Here is a 22,124-nt window from a genome sequence, read left to right on the forward strand (position 1 = left end):
GTGATAGAAACTCCGGAATGGATTAATGAATTTACTCCGCAAGTCCCGACGACGTCGTATAAAAACCGGATTCAACTCCGGGGAAAATCAGGAGTTTACTCCGTAGTAATCCAGAGTTGACTCCGAATTACTCCAGAGTAGATACTGGATTACTCAGGAACGTCGGTGCTCCAAGTAATCTCTGATTTTAACTTCGGATTCAACTTAGTGCGCTGACACAATTAGTTGAACTGTTTTTACAACCTTTTAAATTGCTTTTCCAATCGCGGATTACTCCGACTCCGGGAAAATTGAGGATTTCTCCATCACTATGGTAGTGATATAGTATGCGATTTCTGCTATCTCAAATCTTACACTTTAAAAGCCAAATATCGCTCACTCATGATATGAAACACACTCTTGATGTGGATGTACCACTCTTAACCACTCTTTTTTATTATTTGCAGCCTCAACCCATCTGTAATCTGGAGGAACTTATCCGTGTTGTTGTAACGCGAGATGATGACGTCTCCAACACAGTAACCGTCTTTATTAGCCCCGATCGAGTTATCAACTTTTCGATGGAAGATCGAGATGCATCCGAGTTTGCAATCGTACTGGCAGGCTACTATCGACTTATGGCCGGTAAGCTGAAGGACATTTTAATGTGTTGTTTTTAATTTACTGAATTCACTGAATCTAATCTTCTGGATTAAATTTTCCTTTAACCTTATGTAACAGGCAAAGAACTTCCTTTGGAGCAGGAACGCGAGACACAAATAGAAGATATTGCGCCTCCGTATCTTTCGCAACACACGGTTGTCAACAATGGCTGGAGCTACTTACCCTCAGAAAAGCCTACACATAGTATAGCATTCCTGATGCCACCGCCGTACCATTCTACCGGTTTCCGCAGCGCTACCGGATCGATCAGTTCCTCCAGCCGTTCGGACGAGTGTGACCGCAATGCAAACAGTGCACGCATTTCTAATAAAAATACTCGACCGAGTCTACAAGACTATGATTTTGAGCAGAACGGTAAGGATATGCGCGTATCAAAGGATGGTTCACTTGGTGGAAAAATCGGAGGCGTCCCGATGGCCGTGTCCGAGGCGCGCAACGAAGAGGTACTGCGGCGTGTTGCGGAAATGCAAAAGATGGTCGAAAACTCAGAACGCTATCTTAACGAGCACGGTGACTACGGTCACGAATTCGATGTAAAGCCGGGTGGTAAACTGAACTTCTGGCGTGAAACTTCCGTTGATGTAGATGAAAGTGATTGTGAAAGTCTAAATAGCAGCAAACAAAGCTCGAACGAGGATGGTCCCGGTGTACTGAAGCATAGCGACTCTTTGACACTGTTGACCGAAACAATTAACCAAGGTTTGGACGGAATAGCGAAAGGTCTTAGCTCGATCTACACAGCACCGTTCAGTGAGTTGAATGGTAAACTCGAGACTATGACCGGTTCGGCTCAAAACACACCCAAAACGCAGAGAAAATTGTCCGGACTTAGTCAGATACTGAATGATCTGCAAGCACTGGGCAACGATCTATCGCAGAGTGAAAGTGACTCCGAATCTCTGTATACACCGAACAGTTCCCCTATACACAAGACGACGCTAAGCTCAAACCCGTTACAGCTACAAAACCCACAGCAACAGGTGCTACAATCGACGCAGCATGGAGCTGCAAACAGTACCACCAATCTGCGAAACAAATCTATTCGCACCAGCTTTGGACTGCACAGTCCGGACAGCGGAAACGAAGGACGCGACATGAGCCTGAAGGATTATCTTCGCCAGCTCAAGGAAGCTAGTACGGCGAGCGAGCTCGGTTCGGAAGGTACGGATTTGGCCGCGAAGAAGCTTGCTGACCTATACGGATACGAGCTGCTCGGTGATGATTCCATCATTGAAACGGATCCCGATATTATCGATCTACGATCGATCCCTCCTCCACAGACGCCTGACGAACTGGACAATCTGAATGTGCTGAGCGTTCCTCCTAGCGGTTTTGATGATGGCACAGGCGCTAATAAAGTGACGGGAACGAGCAGTTCTTCAAACAACGCCACAACTTCTGCCAACCTGGGTGCGGGAGATTTGGAAGAGTTTCTCAAACAGGTAACAATAGAGCCCCCAACTCAGAAGATCACTCCGGCTGTCGAACTTACACCAGAGGAAATCCTTTCGTACATTATCCCACCACCGCCCGGATTGAGCGATCGCAGCGAAATGGCCGGACCCGATTCCCAGAATTCCTTGTTTGTTCGACGTCCCGTACAAAACCATACCATTCCCAAACCGAACGCAACTGTTAGCACGAACAATAATATTAACACGCTAAAGAACCTTAACTATGATACCGATGGACCGATTCCAAGACCCCGTGCTGCTTCCATCAACGGAACTTCGACACCATCGACCGTGGCAAATGGCGCCATTGCCAGTGCATTACTCGCTAAGTATGCGTACGATCCAACGCGTTTTGAAGTGTACTATCCACCGAAGGAAAATAACACCACCGGAATGACTGAGTACGATCTTTACAGCAATAGTGCCGCAGCTGTTGCCATTACGGAGCCAACCAATGAAAAGAAAACGAATGGAACGCATGATTCCAAAAGCACGATGAACGGTGTTGCTAGTGGTGCCTCTAATGGTCACGTTATCGAGTACCCTACCGTCGATCGGAAAGGTCCGTTCTCTTGTTGTGCAAAGTCCAAATCGAAGGATAAGCAAAATGGAGACACGGAACATGAGCAAAGGCAACAGCAGCAGCAGCAGCAACAGTCACGCGGTACCTCAGACATCCCAATAGCACTTCCACCGAAACCCTGTCCTCATACGGCCAGCATGAACCAACCGAGTCCCCCACAGCGACCTCCAAAGAGTGCTGAGTTGCAGCTTCGTTTGGGTTCACCCATTCGCTCGCCACCATCAGCCGGCAATGGGGCATTATATGGGTCTCGGGCGAACGGTAACTACTACGAGCTCGGTCCCAGTGATCCTCCTTCATTACCGCCTCGTTTCGAACAATCACCACCCCCGGTACCAATGTTGGCCACATTGCCACCGAAGAAACCACCACTACCTCCGGTACCTATGAAACCCTGCATCCTGCGTAGCCCGGTTCCAATACTGAAGAACACGCATGTGGCTACCTTCAATCATGTGCACCAGTTTCACCATCATCACCAATCGCCCCCGGTACCACCTTTACCGCATCACCTACAGCACCATCATCCATCGGGTGGCGTCGCTGTTCTGTCCTTGTCCGCTAACTCCTCTCCCGTTCGGACAGCCGGTATAGGGTCACCACATCTTCACCGCAATCCGAATTGTTACAGGGAGATCGATCGGGCATTCAACCACCACTGCACGGACGAGCAGCTGCCGGCGCCGGAGAAGACAAACCTATCCGCCCCGAACACCGTCGGCCATCAACGTTCGCACAGCGACTGTCCACCGGTCTGTCTGAAGAATCCACCGGCGGACAGTAGGGCACAGTTAACACTCCTTTGCTCACCGCAACTGTCGCGTAAAACTTCCCTACCGACAGCCGTTTCCCCCGCACTCGTTGGCACGCTTGCTAACAACGTTGCCCATGCCACCTTCAGCAATCCCGGGAGCCCTATACTGTCCAACAAAAACGGGCACGTATTAAACGTTGACACGCTAATGGCTAAGACGGACGTGGCGATGGCCGGCTTGCTGGTGAAGCTGGACCAAGTGGCAGCCGCCTGCTCGGCTGCACAAACCGCCGGCGGAGGCACTGCTATCGATGAAGATCGCTTTCAGCAAGCACGGGATGAACTGACCGAACAGGCGTTGCAGCTAGTCACCGCATCGAAGCATCTGGTTGTGTCGATGTCCGATGCAAATCTTACCCACCTACCGGAACATTTAACCGCCTGTCTGTCCGCACTTAGGCGCATTACCGAGCTGGCACAGGACTTGACGCGTACCACTTCGGCACCGCTGCAAACACGCAACATTGTGCTTAAGATACATGACGTCGCATCGAGCTTCCGGGAGCTGGCGTGCGTTAAGGTGGGACCGAGCGGTGCCGGTCAGCTCGCACTGAACGCTGAATGTTTGGCGAATGTGCTCGCAACGTTGCTCCGAAGTTTGCGTGTGTTTTCTCCCTAGCAGGAGCAGGAGCAGAGTTTGCAAGCAGAGTGATCGGAATAGCAGACACGATTGCAGAACACAAAAGGTTGTTAATATAGTGGTTAAGCTCCTGTAAAGCAGGTGATGTTGTAGAAACATATCTTCTTCGTTTTGTTATCCCATATCATAACACCCATTTTTTTCGCCAATCCATATCGAACGTATCATATCGGATAACATGCTTTTGAGAAATGATACAGTTTCGAGATCAATGAAACTTTACATTTCTTATAATATTTCAAAAAACAAATATTCAAATACGGTGCATTGTGTGTACCTCACAGTTGGTTTGCAAAACTGCGTATTTGAATGTTACGCCATGCTTTATACTTTCTTGACCTCTAAACCAATAGTTTAAATGAACATATCCTGCTCGTGGTAAACGGATCATCATATCTCCCGAACAATTGAATCATTTCATTATAGTATCATGAAACCAGATACTAGCACTAGCTCTAGTCTACTACTAATATGTAAACTCTTCATTTCTTTCGTACGAATGCAAGAGAAAGAATGAACAAATATTCTGCTGAAAGATAATAGTAATGGTTAAAAATAGTTCGGTTCTTTTCTATTTCTTTATTCATGGCGTTTTTTTGGGGGGCACCGTAAAATTTTTAGAAAAAAAGGTTTTGGAAATATTCCTCCAAATGTCCGGAATTTTTTATTTGTTCGAAGTTTAATTTGTTCAAAGTAAATGAGCGCTTTCGTATGAATGTTGGTACAACACCATGGTTAAAAAAGTGCATTTGATACAAAAGAGTGGTTCTGAAAACGCCATGAATTAAGTAAGAATCTTTGCAAAGCATATAGAATACTCGGTTAATTGATGCGTTCTGTCATGCTCAAGCGGACATAGAAAAGAAACCTTTTAAATTGGTTTTATCATATGATACTTCCATACACTAACAGACTTACAAGTCGTTCAAAGGGCGGGCCAATGACTGAAAGCATGTTGGCTGTCTCTGGTACGATTACAAACAATTAAGTTTCATTCCCAGTCCATTTCAAGGACGTGAATCAAAAAGTTCAAAAAGTTTCCCTTCCGTTGAGAGTGTGTGTGTTTTGCAATTCATTGTTAGCCGTTGTTTTGTTTTGAATTTTTAAGTAAATAATTCTAAAATCCGTTACTATTCTTACGAAACACACACTCGAGGATCAAGGGCGTAGCGTGTAACGTGTAAACTGGACAATTGGTTTCCAAATCAAATTCAAAATACTCCATTTTGGGCGATCTAAAATTGAAAATGTGTTCCAATGTGTGGCCACTAAAAAAATGGACAAATTAGTACTAATATAACGTTCAATGCCTGTACATATACATATATTAGCGAATGGCCATTTGCACAGCGCATTTGTTAAGATGGAATATAGGATATGATTTGGACTGTACTGTTATCAAATATTTCTGGAACAAAACGAGAACAATGACAAACACACACTGGTGGGTGCTAGAAAGTTGTAGATTTGAATGGTATCAAACGGGAATGTAAATTGTAGATAACAACATAGTCAGTCTTGTAAATCAGTCTGCAACAATCTATTCGATGATGTACTCGGTGGTAGTAAAACGTGAATTGAAACACAACAAAAGGTGCACAGCTCCATTAGCTCGATTGGTAATTGTAAAACGTATTTTGCCCCAAAGCATATTTCATTCACTCTGTAAAGGATGCATAAAATTCCATTCTACAGTTTAAAAAATCCCTATACATTTACGAACAGCCCTGTGGGGTGACGATAATGAGGCTCAAAGAAGGAAATGGAAATGGGATTTGTTAGGAGAGGAGTTTGTGCAGTACAATAAATATCAAACCCACGGCCTCGAATTTTGTCTGTTGTATCGCTCCGAGCCGATATGCAGCAAAAGGGATATTATAACCGAGAAGGAGCGACAGTGCGTGGCAATTAATTAGATTAAAAGTCATTCTGGCTCTCTGGGGATAACGTTGAAAATCAATCACAGCCGAATTGGTTTGTTTTTACATTACGTGAATGGTTTGAGTTTTATTAATGCGAACTAAGCGATATCACTGTTAGGTAATCATTAAAAACTTATAACAACTGATTTGTAAAGTTTTCCAATTCTTTTACTACTGTACTTCACATGAATTGTTTCGATTGTTGTGTTGGATCATATTAAACGATATTATTTTATACATGTATAAAAACGATTACAATGCTCACAATCACACACACACACATAAATCGACCGATATTGAATAAAAGAGTGAGAAGTGTGTGCGTAGCGTATAAGAAAACAATGATAAAAATTCTGTTTAAGAAAACACAACACAAAAACCACAAAAGGGAAAATGGATAATACAACATGATAGAATCATTGAGTAAATGCTCATATACCCGTTAATGGAGTGCAATTATGTTTAATGCAACCGCGCAAATACATATTGATCAGCAAGATCTATGATAGGCTTCATTTGCAAAATGGCCTTAGGCCCGAAATACGTCGATTGGCATAAATTGCGAAACTAACTTCAGGATTCGTTAACGTAAGCAAAACGATAATATTCTGATGGAAAGTGTAAAACAAATGATTCTACATTTTTGCGTTCAATACCAAAACCATCTCTTATCAAAGTGTCATTAATGTTGATTTTTTAACAGTTTATAAGGATACCGTAGCATAGATCTTGTAAGCAGAATCCCATTTATTGAGCTTTTTTGTTTGATTCGTTTGTATATTTTTTTCTGTTTCTCTGTATTATCATAACAGCTAGTCACATCCAACCAAACAGGTGTTGAAAAATAGAAATATGTGTAACTTTGTTAATGTTTGCGTTTCAAATCATGTAAAAAGCAAGAAAACTGTTTTAAATGTATGCTAATGTTTTTTCGCGCATTAAACAATAAACCCTCTAGCATCACATAAACACCTTGTTGATGTAAGAATATTTCCGTTGCCATTCCATACTTCACTATGAGAGGGGACACATACAAAAACCTGACACTGCAGGTTACATTTCTTACAGTCCAAGAAAGAGACTAGCATTGCCGCCAAAATGGGCGTGTTTAAAAAAGTTAAAAATTTAGTATTTATTTAATTTTCAATCAAAGTCGCGTTGTGTTTTAGATGAAGGTGTAGAGTAGATAAATCTATATGAAATTTATAGAACGAAGCTAACTTCCACGATCACCTTGGGTTTCGCTTTTGTGAATTGAAATCGTACTTCCAACAACTAGAGAACATCATAAAACTCCGCGGTGGTCGGAATATGTGCGGAATAATGGAAAGAGAACAGAGCGAATAAGATAACAGACACTAAATACATTGATAGAAACATATTAAAATCTTTACTGCTAGAAAACACAACAATACTAGAAAACACAACAAAAAAATGCTCCTAACCGTTGCAAAAGAAATACAGAATGATGAGTGTAATTCATACTGTTGAATGGCTAATGCTAACCAGGAATCGACCAAAACAAAATAATGGATGCAAACGTATCGCTGTACAAGCGAAAAACCATTAGATAATTGACTAATAAAATTAGTTAACATATGTAAAAACACAAGCAACAATTTGTTACGGCAATCACATGTATCCGAATAAAATCAACTAAGCTGAAATAGAGATGTGCAAAGTGAGCAGTAAGTCGAGTTACAAAAAGAGTAAATACGTGAGTTGAAATGAAAATGTGAAATGTGCGAAACGGTTGTCACACATGCTCGCTCTGCATAACTATCAAACCTCCATAAGCGAACAAGCGGGCTAGTCTGATCGGCAAGGACATGAAACGGGATCCACCTCTGCCTAGGAGATTGGCAAATGGTTGGAATTTTTTATTTTCATTTTTTTAATTTTTTTTATTCTTTTCATTATTCAAAGCATTATTTTCGTGAAATGAAACTTATTTCAACCAATTGACATTAAAATAAATCAATTTATAAAATTTTGGAAAATTACTCTAAAAAAAGTAAGGCTTATGAATAGTGTTTTGCGTCTAGTAGCTCTTTTGCAAGAGCGTAGCGCACCGCTCTTGCTCTCTAAAGTGTGCGGTGCGCTTGAGGTAGCTACACACGGAGCGCTACACACAGGAGCGATTGTGCGATACGCTCCGAGGAGCGAAGTTTCGCACTTCATGGAGCGCTGCACGCAGGAGCGATTCCTGCGATACTGCTACCTCTTTTTCCCGTGGGCTCTGCGGGAGCGCGCACAATAAGATGACCGGAGCAATTGAAATATCTCTTTCGTTCTTGAGCTTGCTAGCTATAGCCTCATGTAATTTTCAAATCTTTAGGTTTTTTTATTTTTTTATTTTTTATTCTTTTTTTTTAACTTAAAGCATTATTACACTGAAATAAAACTTATTGTAACAATTTCGCATTAAAATAAAACAAATTTTTAAATTTTGTTACATTGCTCAAAAATGAGGAAAATTTTACATTTTCTCAAACAGGGTATGGAACTTGGCTCCTCGAATAACTTCTGGCACAGACATCTGAGGGCATGGCCGTCCAAGAAGAAAATGTAGCCATTGGTGCCATCTATCGATCACAGGTTAAAGATTGGCGATCCGTTGGATACTGACTGATTTATAGACAAAACTTGGTGCAAAATGAGACTAGGAAATAGGCAATTTATTAGATTTTTTTGTTATTTTATTACAATTTTTCAATCTTTTTCAGTTTAAAGCATTATTTGAGTGAAAAGAAACTTATTTGAACCAATTGGCATTAAAATAAATCAATTTAAATTTTTTTGCAAAATTTCTCAAAAAATGGCAAGAGGTACCCCTTATGAAATTTTCGAGTTGAAATTTTTTTTTAAATTTTTTTCTGATTTTTAATTCTTTTTTTAATTTAAAGCATGATTTGAGTGAAAAGAAACTTATTGCAACAAATTCGCATTAAAATATATCACATTTAAAAATTTTGCTGAATTGCTCAAAAATGAGTAAAATTTTACATTTTCTCAAACAGGGTATGGAACTTGGTTCCTCGGATAACTTCTGACACAGACATCTGAGGGCATGGCCGTCCAAGAAGGAAATGTAGCCATTGGTGCCATCTATCGAACACAGGTTAAAGATTGACGATCCGTTGGATACCGATCGAGTTATAGGCAAAACTTGGTGCGAAAATGAGGAAAATTTTACATTTTCTCAAACAGGGTATGGAACATGGTTCCTCGAATAACTTCTGACACAGACATCTGAGGGCATGGCCGTTCATGAAGAAAATATAGCCATTGATACCATCTATCGACCACAGTTTAAAGATGGGCCATCCGTTGGATACCGACCGAGTTATAGGCAACACTTGGTGCGAAAATGAGGAAAATATTACATTTTCTCAAACAGGGTATGGAACATGGTTCCTCGAATAACTTCTGACACAGACATCTGAGGGCATGGCCGATCATGAAGAAAATATAGCCATTGGCACCATCTATCGACCACAGTTTAAATATGGGCCATCCGTTGGATACCGACCGAGTTATAGGCAAAATTTGGTGCAAAAATGAGTAAAATTTTACATTTTCTCAAACAGGGTATGGAACTTGCTTCCTCGAATAACTTCTGACACAGACATCTGAGGGCATGGCCGTTCATGTAGAAAATATAGCCATTGGCACCATCTATCAACCACAGTTTGAAGATTGACGATCCGTTGGATACCGATCGAGTTATAGGCAAAACTTGGTGCGAAAATGAGCAAAATTTTACATTTTCTCAAACAGGGTATGGAACATGGTTCCTCGAATAACTTCTGACACAGACATCTGAGGGCATGGCCGTTCATGTAGAAAATATAGCCATTGGCACCATCTATCAACCACAGTTTAAAGATTGACGATCCGTTGGATACCGATCGAGTTATAGGCAAAATTTGGTGCAAAAATGAGCGTTATGAAATTTTCAAATTTTAAGATTTTTTTTATTTTTTAATAAATTTTTGTTTTGTTTTTGTTTAAAGCATTATTTTAGGGAAAAGAAACTTATTTCAACCAATTGGCATTAAAATAAATCTGTTGTTTAAATTTTTGTTTTGTTTTTGTTTAAAGCATTATTTTAGGGAAAAGAAACTTATTGCAACCAATTGGCATTAAAATAAATCAATTTAATTTTTTTTTGCAACATTACTCAAAAAATGGCAAGGGGTACCCCTTATGAAATTTTCGAGTTGAAATTTTTTTTTAAATTTTTTTCTGATTTTCAATTCTTTTTTTAATTTAAAGCATGATTTGAGTGAAAAGAAACTTATTGCAACAAATTCGCATTAGAATATATCACATTTAAAAATTTTGCTGAATTGCTCAAAAATGAGTAAAATTTTACATTTTCTCAAACAGGGTATGGAACTTGCTTCCTCGAATAACTTCTGACACAGACATCTGAGGGCATGGCCGTTCATGTAGAAAATATAGCCATTGGCACCATCTATCAACCACAGTTTGAAGATTGACGATCCGTTGGATACCGATCGAGTTATAGGCAAAACTTGATGCGAAAATGAGGAAAATATTACATTTTCTCAAACAGGGTATGGAACATGGTTCCTCGAATAACTTCTGACACAGACATCTGAGGGCATAGCCGTTCATGTAGAAAATATAGCCATTGGCACCATCTATCGACCATAGTTTAAAGATTGACGATCCGTTGGATACCGACCGAGTTATAGGCAAAATTTGGTGCAAAAATGAGCGCTACGAAATTTTCAAATTTTTAGATTTTTTTTATTTTTTAATAAATTTTTGTTTTTTTTTTATTTAAAGCATTATTTTAGTGAAAAGAAACTTATTGCAACCAATTGGCATTAAAATAAATCAATTTAATTTTTTTTGCAAAATTTCTCAAAAAATGGCAAGGGGTACCCCTTAAGAAATTTTCGAGTTGAAAATTTGAGTGAAAAGAAACTTATTGCAACAAATTCGCATTAAAATATATCACATTTAAAAATTTTGCTGAATTGCTCAAAAATGAGTAAAATTTTACATTTTCTCAAACAGGGTATGGAACTTGCTTCCTCGAATAACTTCTGACACAGACATCTGAGGGCATGGCCGTTCATGAAGAAAATATAGCCATTGGCACCATTCATCGTCCACAGTTTAAAGATTGTCGATCCGTTGGATACCGACCGAGTTATAGGCAAAATTTGGTGCAAAAATGAGCGTTATGAAATTTTCAAATTTTAAGATTTTTTTTATTTTTTAATAAATTTTTGTTTTGTTTTTGTTTAAAGCATTATTTTAGGGAAAAGAAACTTATTTCAACCAATTGGCATTAAAATAAATCTGTTGTTTAAATTTTTGTTTTGTTTTTGTTTAAAGCATTATTTTAGGGAAAAGAAACTTATTGCAACCAATTGGCATTAAAATAAATCAATTTAATTTTTTTTTGCAACATTACTCAAAAAATGGCAAGGGGTACCCCTTATGAAATTTTCGAGTTGAAATTTTTTTTTAAATTTTTTTCTGATTTTCAATTCTTTTTTTAATTTAAAGCATGATTTGAGTGAAAAGAAACTTATTGCAACAAATTCGCATTAGAATATATCACATTTAAAAATTTTGCTGAATTGCTCAAAAATGAGTAAAATTTTACATTTTCTCAAACAGGGTATGGAACTTGCTTCCTCGAATAACTTCTGACACAGACATCTGAGGGCATGGCCGTTCATGTAGAAAATATAGCCATTGGCACCATCTATCAACCACAGTTTGAAGATTGACGATCCGTTGGATACCGATCGAGTTATAGGCAAAACTTGATGCGAAAATGAGGAAAATATTACATTTTCTCAAACAGGGTATGGAACATGGTTCCTCGAATAACTTCTGACACAGACATCTGAGGGCATAGCCGTTCATGTAGAAAATATAGCCATTGGCACCATCTATCGACCATAGTTTAAAGATTGACGATCCGTTGGATACCGACCGAGTTATAGGCAAAATTTGGTGCAAAAATGAGCGCTACGAAATTTTCAAATTTTTAGATTTTTTTTATTTTTTAATAAATTTTTGTTTTTTTTTTTATTTAAAGCATTATTTTAGTGAAAAGAAACTTATTGCAACCAATTGGCATTAAAATAAATCAATTTAATTTTTTTTGCAAAATTTCTCAAAAAATGGCAAGGGGTACCCCTTAAGAAATTTTCGAGTTGAAAATTTGAGTGAAAAGAAACTTATTGCAACAAATTCGCATTAAAATATATCACATTTAAAAATTTTGCTGAATTGCTCAAAAATGAGTAAAATTTTACATTTTCTCAAACAGGGTATGGAACTTGCTTCCTCGAATAACTTCTGACACAGACATCTGAGGGCATGGCCGTTCATGTAGAAAATATAGCCATTGGCACCATCTATCAACCACAGTTTGAAGATTGACGATCCGTTGGATACCGATCGAGTTATAGGCAAAACTTGATGCGAAAATGAGGAAAATATTACATTTTCTCAAACAGGGTATGGAACATGGTTCCTCGAATAACTTCTGACACAGACATCTGAGGGCATAGCCGTTCATGTAGAAAATATAGCCATTGGCACCATCTATCGACCATAGTTTAAAGATTGACGATCCGTTGGATACCGACCGAGTTATAGGCAAAATTTGGTGCAAAAATGAGCGCTACGAAATTTTCAAATTTTTAGATTTTTTTTATTTTTTAATAAATTTTTGTTTTTTTTTTTATTTAAAGCATTATTTTAGTGAAAAGAAACTTATTGCAACCAATTAGCATTAAAATAAATCAATTTAATTTTTTTTGCAAAATTTCTCAAAAAATGGCAAGGGGTACCCCTTAAGAAATTTTCGAGTTGAAAATTTGAGTGAAAAGAAACTTATTGCAACAAATTCGCATTAAAATATATCACATTTAAAAATTTTGCTGAATTGCTCAAAAATGAGTAAAATTTTACATTTTCTCAAACAGGGTATGGAACTTGCTTCCTCGAATAACTTCTGACACAGACATCTGAGGGCATGGCCGTTCATGTAGAAAATATAGCCATTGGCACCATCTATCAACCACAGTTTGAAGATTGACGATCCGTTGGATACCGATCGAGTTATAGGCAAAACTTGATGCGAAAATGAGGAAAATATTACATTTTCTCAAACAGGGTATGGAACATGGTTCCTCGAATAACTTCTGACACAGACATCTGAGGGCATGGCCGTTCATGTAGAAAATATAGCCATTGGCACCATCTATCAACCACAGTTTGAAGATTGACGATCCGTTGGATACCGATCGAGTTATAGGCAAAATTTGGTGCAAAAATGAGTGTTATGAAATTTTAAAATTTTTAGATTTTTTTTATTTTTTAATAAATTTTTGTTTTTTTTTTATTTTAAGCATTATTTTAGGGAAAAGAAACTTATTGCAACCAATTGGCATTAAAATAAATCAATTTAATTTTTTTTGCAAAATTTCTCAAAAAATGGCAAGGGGTACCCCTTATGAAATTTTCGAGTTGAAATTTTTTTTTAAATTTTTTTCTGATTTTCAATTCTTTTTTTAATTTAAAGCATGATTTGAGTGAAAAGAAACTTATTGCAACAAATTCGCATTAGAATATATCACATTTAAAAATTTTGCTGAATTGCTCAAAAATGAGTAAAATTTTACATTTTCTCAAACAGGGTATGGAACTTGCTTCCTCGAATAACTTCTGACACAGACATCTGAGGGCATGGCCGTTCATGTAGAAAATATAGCCATTGGCACCATCTATCAACCACAGTTTGAAGATTGACGATCCGTTGGATACCGATCGAGTTATAGGCAAAACTTGATGCGAAAATGAGGAAAATATTACATTTTCTCAAACAGGGTATGGAACATGGTTCCTCGAATAACTTCTGACACAGACATCTGAGGGCATAGCCGTTCATGTAGAAAATATAGCCATTGGCACCATCTATCGACCATAGTTTAAAGATTGACGATCCGTTGGATACCGACCGAGTTATAGGCAAAATTTGGTGCAAAAATGAGCGCTACGAAATTTTCAAATTTTTAGATTTTTTTTATTTTTTAATAAATTTTTGTTTTTTTTTTTATTTAAAGCATTATTTTAGTGAAAAGAAACTTATTGCAACCAATTGGCATTAAAATAAATCAATTTAATTTTTTTTTGCAAAATTTCTCAAAAAATGGCAAGGGGTACCCCTTAAGAAATTTTCGAGTTGAAAATTTGAGTGAAAAGAAACTTATTGCAACAAATTCGCATTAAAATATATCACATTTAAAAATTTTGCTGAATTGCTCAAAAATGAGTAAAATTTTACATTTTCTCAAACAGGGTATGGAACTTGCTTCCTCGAATAACTTCTGACACAGACATCTGAGGGCATGGCCGTTCATGAAGAAAATATAGCCATTGGCACCATTCATCGTCCACAGTTTAAAGATTGTCGATCCGTTGGATACCGACCGAGTTATAGGCAAAATTTGGTGCAAAAATGAGTCTTAGGAGATAGCAAATTTATCCTTTTTTTATTTTGTTATTATTTTTTATTTTTTTTAAATTTAAAGCATTGTTTGAGTGAAAAGAAACTTATTGTAACCATTTCGCATTAAAATAAAACAAATTTTTAAATTTTGCTAAGTTTCCCAAAAAAAAGGTAAGGCTATAGCCTTAGATAATTTTAAAAAGGGGAGCGCATCGCACAATCGCTCCTGTGTGTAGCGCTCCGTTCGGAGCTACCTCTTTTTCCCGTGGGCTGTGCGGGAGCGCGCACAATAAGATGAGCGGAGCGGTTGAGGTACCTCTTTCGCTCTTGTCCCAACACTACTTATGAAATTTTCGAATTTTTAGATTTTTTTATTTTTTCATTATTTTTTTATTCTTTTTTATTTAAAGCATTATTTGAGTGAAAATAAACTTATTTGAACCAATTGGCATTAAAATAAATCAATTTTTAAAATTTTGCAAAATTACTCAAAAAAAGTAAGGCTATAAAAAGTAAGGCCTTATGAAATTTTCAAATTTTTAGATTTTGATATTTTTTCATAATTTTTTATCCGTAAATTAAAATTAAAATTAAAATACATCAATTTATAAAATTTTGCAAAATTACTCAAAAAAAAAGATAAGGCTATAGCCTTAAGAAATTTTCAAATTTTTAAAATTTTGGGGGGGGGGCGTATTTTTGAAGGCCTTAACTGAGAATCCGTTGAGCCCCTCAAATCCTTTGAGGTTCCGATGGCGGTGGGGGGAGGGGGGGTTGTTTGAGGGCTCCACAATCGACGCAAAAAAATAAGTAAAGTATTACATTTTTGTAAGACAAGCATATTGAATGCATAGTGGCCGCTTAGTTTACGTAGTGGATGATCCGTCTCTGAGTAGGATAATAAATATTATAAAAGCATCCCGTTTCATGTCCTTCAGACTAAGCCGGTTGTTTACTTATACAGGTTTGATAGTTATGTAGAGCGAGAAGTATATTCATTTGGCTAGTTTGGGTATTGTACACATGTATTCCGTTCCAACTCATGTGTATCAAAAGTTTCGTTTCAACTCACTCGTATATTTTCGTTTCAACTCACGTATTTACTCTTTTTGCAACTCGACTTACCACGGCTACATACTTACACTCATGAGTGAATAAAATGACCGAACCTTAACTTATACGTTTATGCCGCGGTTTTTTATGTCTCCGAAATGAGTCTTTAAGCGAGCTCGCTCCTAATAACGACTCATTCACTGTGAGTTGACTCACTGAAAAGAGTTGATATTCTCATCTTTAAGTTGAAAACCTGCTGAATATTGCACATAAAACGCAAGAAAATCACGAAAACGAGAATTCAGAAAGATACTAGGGAAGTTTATCAACCGAATTAACATCACTTTCAAAGATTGCAAATAATAGGTGCTTTTAAGCTGCAGAAAACAGGAGCAGCTACCCTAAATTAGCACTTGTTTACATTAGACAGTATTGATTTCTGTGTTCCTTATTTTTTAATTTGTTGTACAAACTTTGTTATTAGACAACAGTGCATTTCTTTCGACAGCTTCATTTTATTCCACCACGTCGATTGTCGTAAACGATCATCACGAAAACAAAGGTTTTTCTGAATTTTAGTACTCAGAGGTCATACTATGAAAGAGGTAACACTAATCCTGATGCGCATTCCTTTTGCATACCTTCCGGCTGATTAAGTGAACATTCTGCAGCGCAAATTGCATACCCTTCAGGCACAAAAGAAATGCGCTATAATAATTTATATCTGACGTATAGATGGCGCTATACGCAGCACAGTGGCAAGTTTCAAATGATACTCCATAGATGGCGCTTAAGTGTTAACTTATATTTTGACGTTATGCGTTACAGTGACATGTTATTTTCAACTGACAAATGTCAACTCCTGCTTTGGATGCTGCGCTGTTACTACGGATCGAATTTTTCTTTTGAATATCGGAATCTCGTTTCCGACGACAAAGATCGCGTTCTGCGGCAACAATGATTTTGAATGATAAGTTAAGTAAATGTTTTAAAAAGTAGATGGAAAATGTAATCATCTTTATATCGTTGTTAATCGTATCATTGTAGCAATACGTCCTGACCTTTATTTATGATTAAAATCGTAATATAATTTGTTTTGTAAATCAAAGGAAAACTTTTTCGCAAGCAACTTAGTGGAAAAAAGTTTTCAGTTTTGTTCATTGTTTATTAGTATATTATTTCGCTTTGACTGTTCGCTTCACAAACAGCATTAAATGTTAAACCTAAGTGATGAACATTCAAAATTGCATTCCTGCCCTTAGATGGAGCCCGCGTAATGGAGCTTCTTCATTTTTTCTTTTTCTTTCCAGCATAGCTATCCACCTGTACCGAAACGTTGTGTACTTTGTGCGATATTTTGTTAACGTAGTAAAGCGCAGCAATCGAAAAGAGTACGCTAAAGAGAATAAAAGTTACTATCGGTACCGAATTACAGCTTGAGAAAGTAAACACACTTACCACGAAGTGACACAAACGCGATGTACCATACCGCATGCAAACAGTGCCACAATCAGACAGAACGAAACTTCCGGAAAGAATTTAGCCTGAAATCCGTAGCCTAGCACGACCGCTTCTAGGTTTGACACCGCCTTAAAGATACAATACATATTTTATAACCATCTATTTCATTTACACCACATGTAATCGTTACTTACGGTCAGGGACAGAATAAAAAGCCACGATCCGAGGTACCCACCGAAGATTGTAGCAATTTGGGAGGAGGCCAACAAGGGCCGATACATTTGCATGCCCGAAAAAATAAGCACAGCTGAGAGCGAAGCCAGCACTAGCGAAACTGTCGTCGATACCGCTGAAAGGACAGTAGAAAGACCGTTGTGAAAGCGACTCTATACTAGTTTAAAACACGTATTTTAATAAAACTTTTACCCATTTTTACGAGCGCCGGCGTTTTGTAGCCCAATAGAAAATACAGAATGTAAACACTTCCCTGACGTGGAATCGATTCAGACGGCAACAAAATTATCTCACCAACACATACGCTCTGCACCAGTTGTCAAACATGGAGAACATCGAGAGGGGTTATTTCACGCATCGATTAAACGTAAATTAAGAATCGTTTCGAAGGGTTTCTGTTTGTCGAATTCTTTTTATGCAAAAAGGTGCTGTGAAATTAAGAGTGGTATTTATTTTTTAGGATATATTTGCATTATTATGTAGAACAATTTATACTTGTACAGCTCTAAACAGCAATTTGCTTTCATGGACAAAATTATTTAATCGATTTGCACAATTGTCAAATAGTGCATTTATTTGACAACATCGAAATACATGAAAACATCAAGAAAAAAAAGTCAATACAGAACAGGTGCAAAATCGCAAATACAGAATTTGCAGTGTTTATGTGTGAAAATTTCTAAGCCATATTTTCCCAGTACTTCTACAGGATTGTAGATTTTCGAAACAAAGTATGAATTCCACGAAGTCCGTTCGTTAATTCTATGTAAAATAGTGCATGAATCAAACGCTACAAGTGAATGTTTCTCTGCCGAAAGTTGACCGAAATCGATAAAATGTTTGGAAAACTATCAGAAGTTTTGCAAACGGCGGCCGACGTGGTAAGTTGGTGCTCGGTGCTTTACACAATCAATTTTACTGTTCAATTCAACCAAAAACATTGTACACGTTAAGTGTTTTTTGCGCAAAACAGAACTTGTTTTCTGTAGTTGCATTGTTGTGCATTGTAGAACTATAATTAATATTTTAACGCTTTAATTACATAATTTATAGGTCAATAATTGCCCATTGCTTGACGATTTAAAAAAAAACTAATAATCCATTTACCGCTCGTGTCTTACAGCTTGCACCACCGCCAACCGCCCTGCAGGATTTTGACTATCACTATCGGTTGGTCAAAAATTTTTACATCGCCGATAAAACCTTACCAAAGATACACATAAACGATACCAACATTCCATCGCACCTGGACCAAATGCTGCAAATACTGATACGCGAAGAGCAACAGTTGGAAGCCCCATCGAAAGCGGACACCGTCGCTGCACCAGCCGATGCACCATCGAGCAGCTTGCAAATGTCACCGAAACCCAATCCACCACCAACAAAGGCCGAGTGTATGGAGTTCGTGTTAAGCAATCGGCCGCTCGATGTGTTGATCGAGTTTGCCGTCAACGATACACCGCCCGGTGCGCGCTATATTGTGCTGAACTGGGTTCGACGATTTCTTTCCTGCCTAAAGTGTCCTCCGCTAGGCCATGCCAGCATTTTCCAACCCGTCCAACGGCTGGTCGAGATCTGCAGCGGTACTTATGCTTCCCCGTACGAACGAGAGGAAATACTGTTTCTCGAAACGGTGGCCGGACTGGTGCGCAAGGACTCAATACTGGTCAATCTGTTCCTTAAGTCTCATCACCATTCCGCACAAATGTTGGCCAACTGGAAGGGGTTAGGCGTAAATAAGGCACCTGTGAATAATCCACTGTTTGTAAGCACAAAAATTGAATATGATACGCGACGAATTTCGCTGGTTGCGGAAGATGGTGAAGGTTCATCGACGAATGAGGCTGTGCATATGGGAAAAGACAAAAGTGAACCGTCGGATGATACCGGTGGTACAAGCGACCCCGAAAACTGTGACTGTGATGAGGAAGATCACTTTAGTCTGTTCGATGCGATAGTCAGTTATCTGGATAGTGCGGTTAGTATTTTAAGATTTGTTACAATTCTGAAGAAAACAGAAATTAACCTTTTTTTTTGCTTCTATTTTGTAGGATAGCACCATAGTCGTACGAGCGTGTGAAGGTGTGCTCATACTAGCGTCCTTGCCAACGCTACAACAATCGTGCAAAGCTATCCGAAACACGATCGTACGCTTTGCTACCATGATGGCTGGCCGGCTTGCATCAAACTGTCAGCAAATTCCGGAAGACATGGACACGGGTGATATCGAAGATGCCAACGTAACGTGGGGATTGTTCCCGCGCGATCCCGAGCAACCGCACTACATTGGACGGTACCAACTGACGGCCTTCCTCTGTTGGTTAGATTATTGTGATTGTTTGCTGAAGGAAAGTGCACTACTAGTACCGGAGCTGGGGCCGCGTATACGCGATGAAATGCTGATTAACTACATCGAACCGGCTCTCGTCGGATGTTACGCTCCTTTTATGCTGGTGCTGACGGCCAAAATCATCAAGAAGACACAATCGAAAGCGTTGCTCGATGGTGGGATGGATGGAGTTAAGCGTTGACGAGTGGCACGATATTTATTCCTTTTTCTTTCTTTTTTGTACAGAAATTGCCAACTGGCTGATCGGTGAAGATGAACTGATGGATGTTAACAACTGCTTACTAACGATTCTGATAGAAAATGGCCACGAAAATACGGACATTCTCCTGCCGACGTTACAGTTTGTTGAGGTGAGTAATCACTTCAGAGGTCGGGAGCATGATTGGACCAGGGCTACAAGTCATATTTTTCCGCAGTCATTATTGGATAATCCACACGAAAAGATACTACACGGGATGCTTTTCTTCTACATTAACAACCGAGGTTATTATGACGGAAATTCGCAAACTATACAGTCGTGGTCGGACGAGGAGGATAACCGTGAAAGGCGTCGTGGCAGTACAGATGATCCGATCAAGTCTCGCACTTTGGCCCCTAGCAATATATTACGCGTCATCAATCAGTACGTATGACATTGTTTAATTCACGTAAATAAAAAAACGTTATTTAATCAAATTATTTATTTCCCCACAGCTTCCTGTTGCTACTACCACGGCAAATCATTAACGATGCCGGTGGTATATGCTACGAGGAATACATGCAGGACGCAAATCGCCATTACCAAACATGGATAAAGAAAACGCACGGATTTTGCTGGCCAGTAGAAGCTATCTGGCCGAGCAGCGGTGAATCGTCACCACTTGCTGGTACCAGTGTTGAACCAACGATGTCCACGTGCACGAGCGGCCTTATGACGGTCGTTCCACTTGCCCCAATGAAACAGCCAAAAAAGCAACGAAACAAATGCACGGCCGACAGCCATGCGAGCATCGATCTTCAAACGTGCGGTGATAGTGGCATATCGGAGGAAAGTTTCTACGAAGGGCCGCTGCTGAAATTGTTATTCTCACACGTAAAACAGATGAACACGCAAGCGTATGAGCTAAATCTGGCCGTGATTGCGATCCTGTCCAAGCTGGCACTGTTTCCTCATCCATACTTGCATGAGATTCTGTTGAATCCGGAAATTCCAGTTGCTGCCGGTGCAACGACCCTTTGGTCGGTAATGCAATTTCTTGCCCGGCAGCTACTAACAGAGATTCCGCGTGTGGAAGGATTTCAGGAGAAGATCAAGGAAACGGGCCGAAGATTGCTTTCCAATCCACCGCTCTACCATAAAGACTGTGAAAATGGAGAATCTACCACGGGGACTAATGATTCTGCCACCGGTATGCCGATAGAAGAGGAGGACGAGATCAACGATCCATTGTTTGAGTCGATCGTTGTATTGGAAGAATTTTGCAAGGAACTAGCAGCGATCGCGTTCGTAAAGTATCATCATGCGAAGGAGTAAGAGCTGGCTAGAAAATTCGAACGCGCCGTAGCACAACGTAGATACGAGAGCTGCTCTACCTGCTGCTTTAGGGTGACTTTCCATTCTTTGAAGCCGCACATACTATCTTAAGTAGCGCAATATCGTTCAGGGCCGATTAATGGTTGAGAACGTTTTAGTTTTAATGGTCCATTATTATCTAGTCTTTGCCAAACAGCAAAACGTTGCAGTGCAAAAACGAAACCGCTAAGCGAAACAGGAGAAAAAAAATCGTGAATAGTTTTTCGGATTGCTAACAGAATATTCGACAGTATCTTCTCGGTCATAAGGCGCGTTGGGTTAAGACGCTTATTTTGGTGTCAAACATTATGCTCTAGAAATGTACCTTATGCGCGTTTCTTTTATTCTCGTAAAATATAGTTGAATTTTAAAAAACCACAACTGAAATGTGATATAAAACGCGTCGTATTCCAGGTGTATTGGCTAACTAACCGAATAAGGAGTCTATTTATTCCAGAAACTGTTCAATCCTCCACAACTGTCCGATCATTTTGTATGTTTTGATCATTTTTATCTCGCTCTCTCACACTCGTTCTCTCTCGCAGTCGTGAGCATATATGCTCAAGAGAATGCGGCAGATGAGCATGGTGTTATTTTCTCACTTCTCGCTCACCAGCACCATTCTCATACATCATACAGTGACTCAAATACAAAAACAGACAGCGAAATTGTGTAAATTTTCTGTTCCAACGATGGATAAATCAGACGGTTTGTTGGTAGTAAACAGGCGCAACCAATTTAATGTTATTTTATCAATTAAAACAATTGGAAAAAACCAAATTAGTGTAGTGCAAATTTACTCCTAGTGATTTTACCTCACTAGACATCTACAAAAGTGATCAATTGTACGTGTCCCACCTTTTGCTTAATCCACTGTATTCCTCCG

At 38.9% G+C, this 22,124-nt stretch overlaps 3 protein-coding genes across 8 annotated transcripts in view; 2 read left to right on the plus strand and 1 right to left on the minus strand.

Moving 5' to 3' along the window:
• The window catches only part of LOC125763270 (uncharacterized), a 148,213-nt gene extending 143,386 nt beyond the window's left edge, over positions 1-4,827 (plus strand). For all 6 annotated transcript variants that reach the window (XM_049426178.1, XM_049426180.1, XM_049426179.1 and 3 more), the window contains 2 exons: positions 447-624; positions 721-4,827. In XM_049426178.1, the coding sequence (XP_049282135.1) occupies positions 447-624; positions 721-4,133 (3,591 nt within the window). In that variant the 3' untranslated portion in view covers positions 4,134-4,827. The remainder of the gene's footprint in view (positions 1-446; positions 625-720) is intronic.
• Positions 4,828-16,785: 11,958 nt separating this feature from the next.
• Positions 16,786-17,671, minus strand: LOC125763275 (protein KRTCAP2 homolog). Its single transcript, XM_049426196.1, has 4 exons — positions 17,529-17,671; positions 17,297-17,451; positions 17,100-17,230; positions 16,786-17,037 (listed from the first exon to the last, which is right to left on the minus strand). Exons 1-4 carry the CDS (start codon positions 17,530-17,532, stop codon positions 16,929-16,931), a joined length of 399 nt encoding a protein of 132 aa, XP_049282153.1. The 5' UTR covers positions 17,533-17,671; the 3' UTR covers positions 16,786-16,928.
• Positions 17,672-17,923: 252 nt separating this feature from the next.
• Positions 17,924-21,960, plus strand: LOC125763272 (FHF complex subunit HOOK interacting protein 2A-like). The gene is made up of 6 exons (XM_049426185.1): positions 17,924-18,217; positions 18,460-19,314; positions 19,388-19,841; positions 19,912-20,036; positions 20,103-20,308; positions 20,380-21,960. The coding sequence occupies exons 1-6, from the start codon at positions 18,137-18,139 to the stop codon at positions 21,197-21,199; spliced, it is 2,541 nt and encodes an 846-aa protein (XP_049282142.1). The 5' UTR covers positions 17,924-18,136; the 3' UTR covers positions 21,200-21,960.
• The last annotated feature ends 164 nt before the right edge of the window (positions 21,961-22,124 follow it).

Source organism: Anopheles funestus, chromosome 2RL, assembly GCF_943734845.2.
Source record: "Anopheles funestus chromosome 2RL, idAnoFuneDA-416_04, whole genome shotgun sequence".
Lineage (NCBI taxonomy): Eukaryota > Metazoa > Arthropoda > Insecta > Diptera > Culicidae > Anopheles > Anopheles funestus.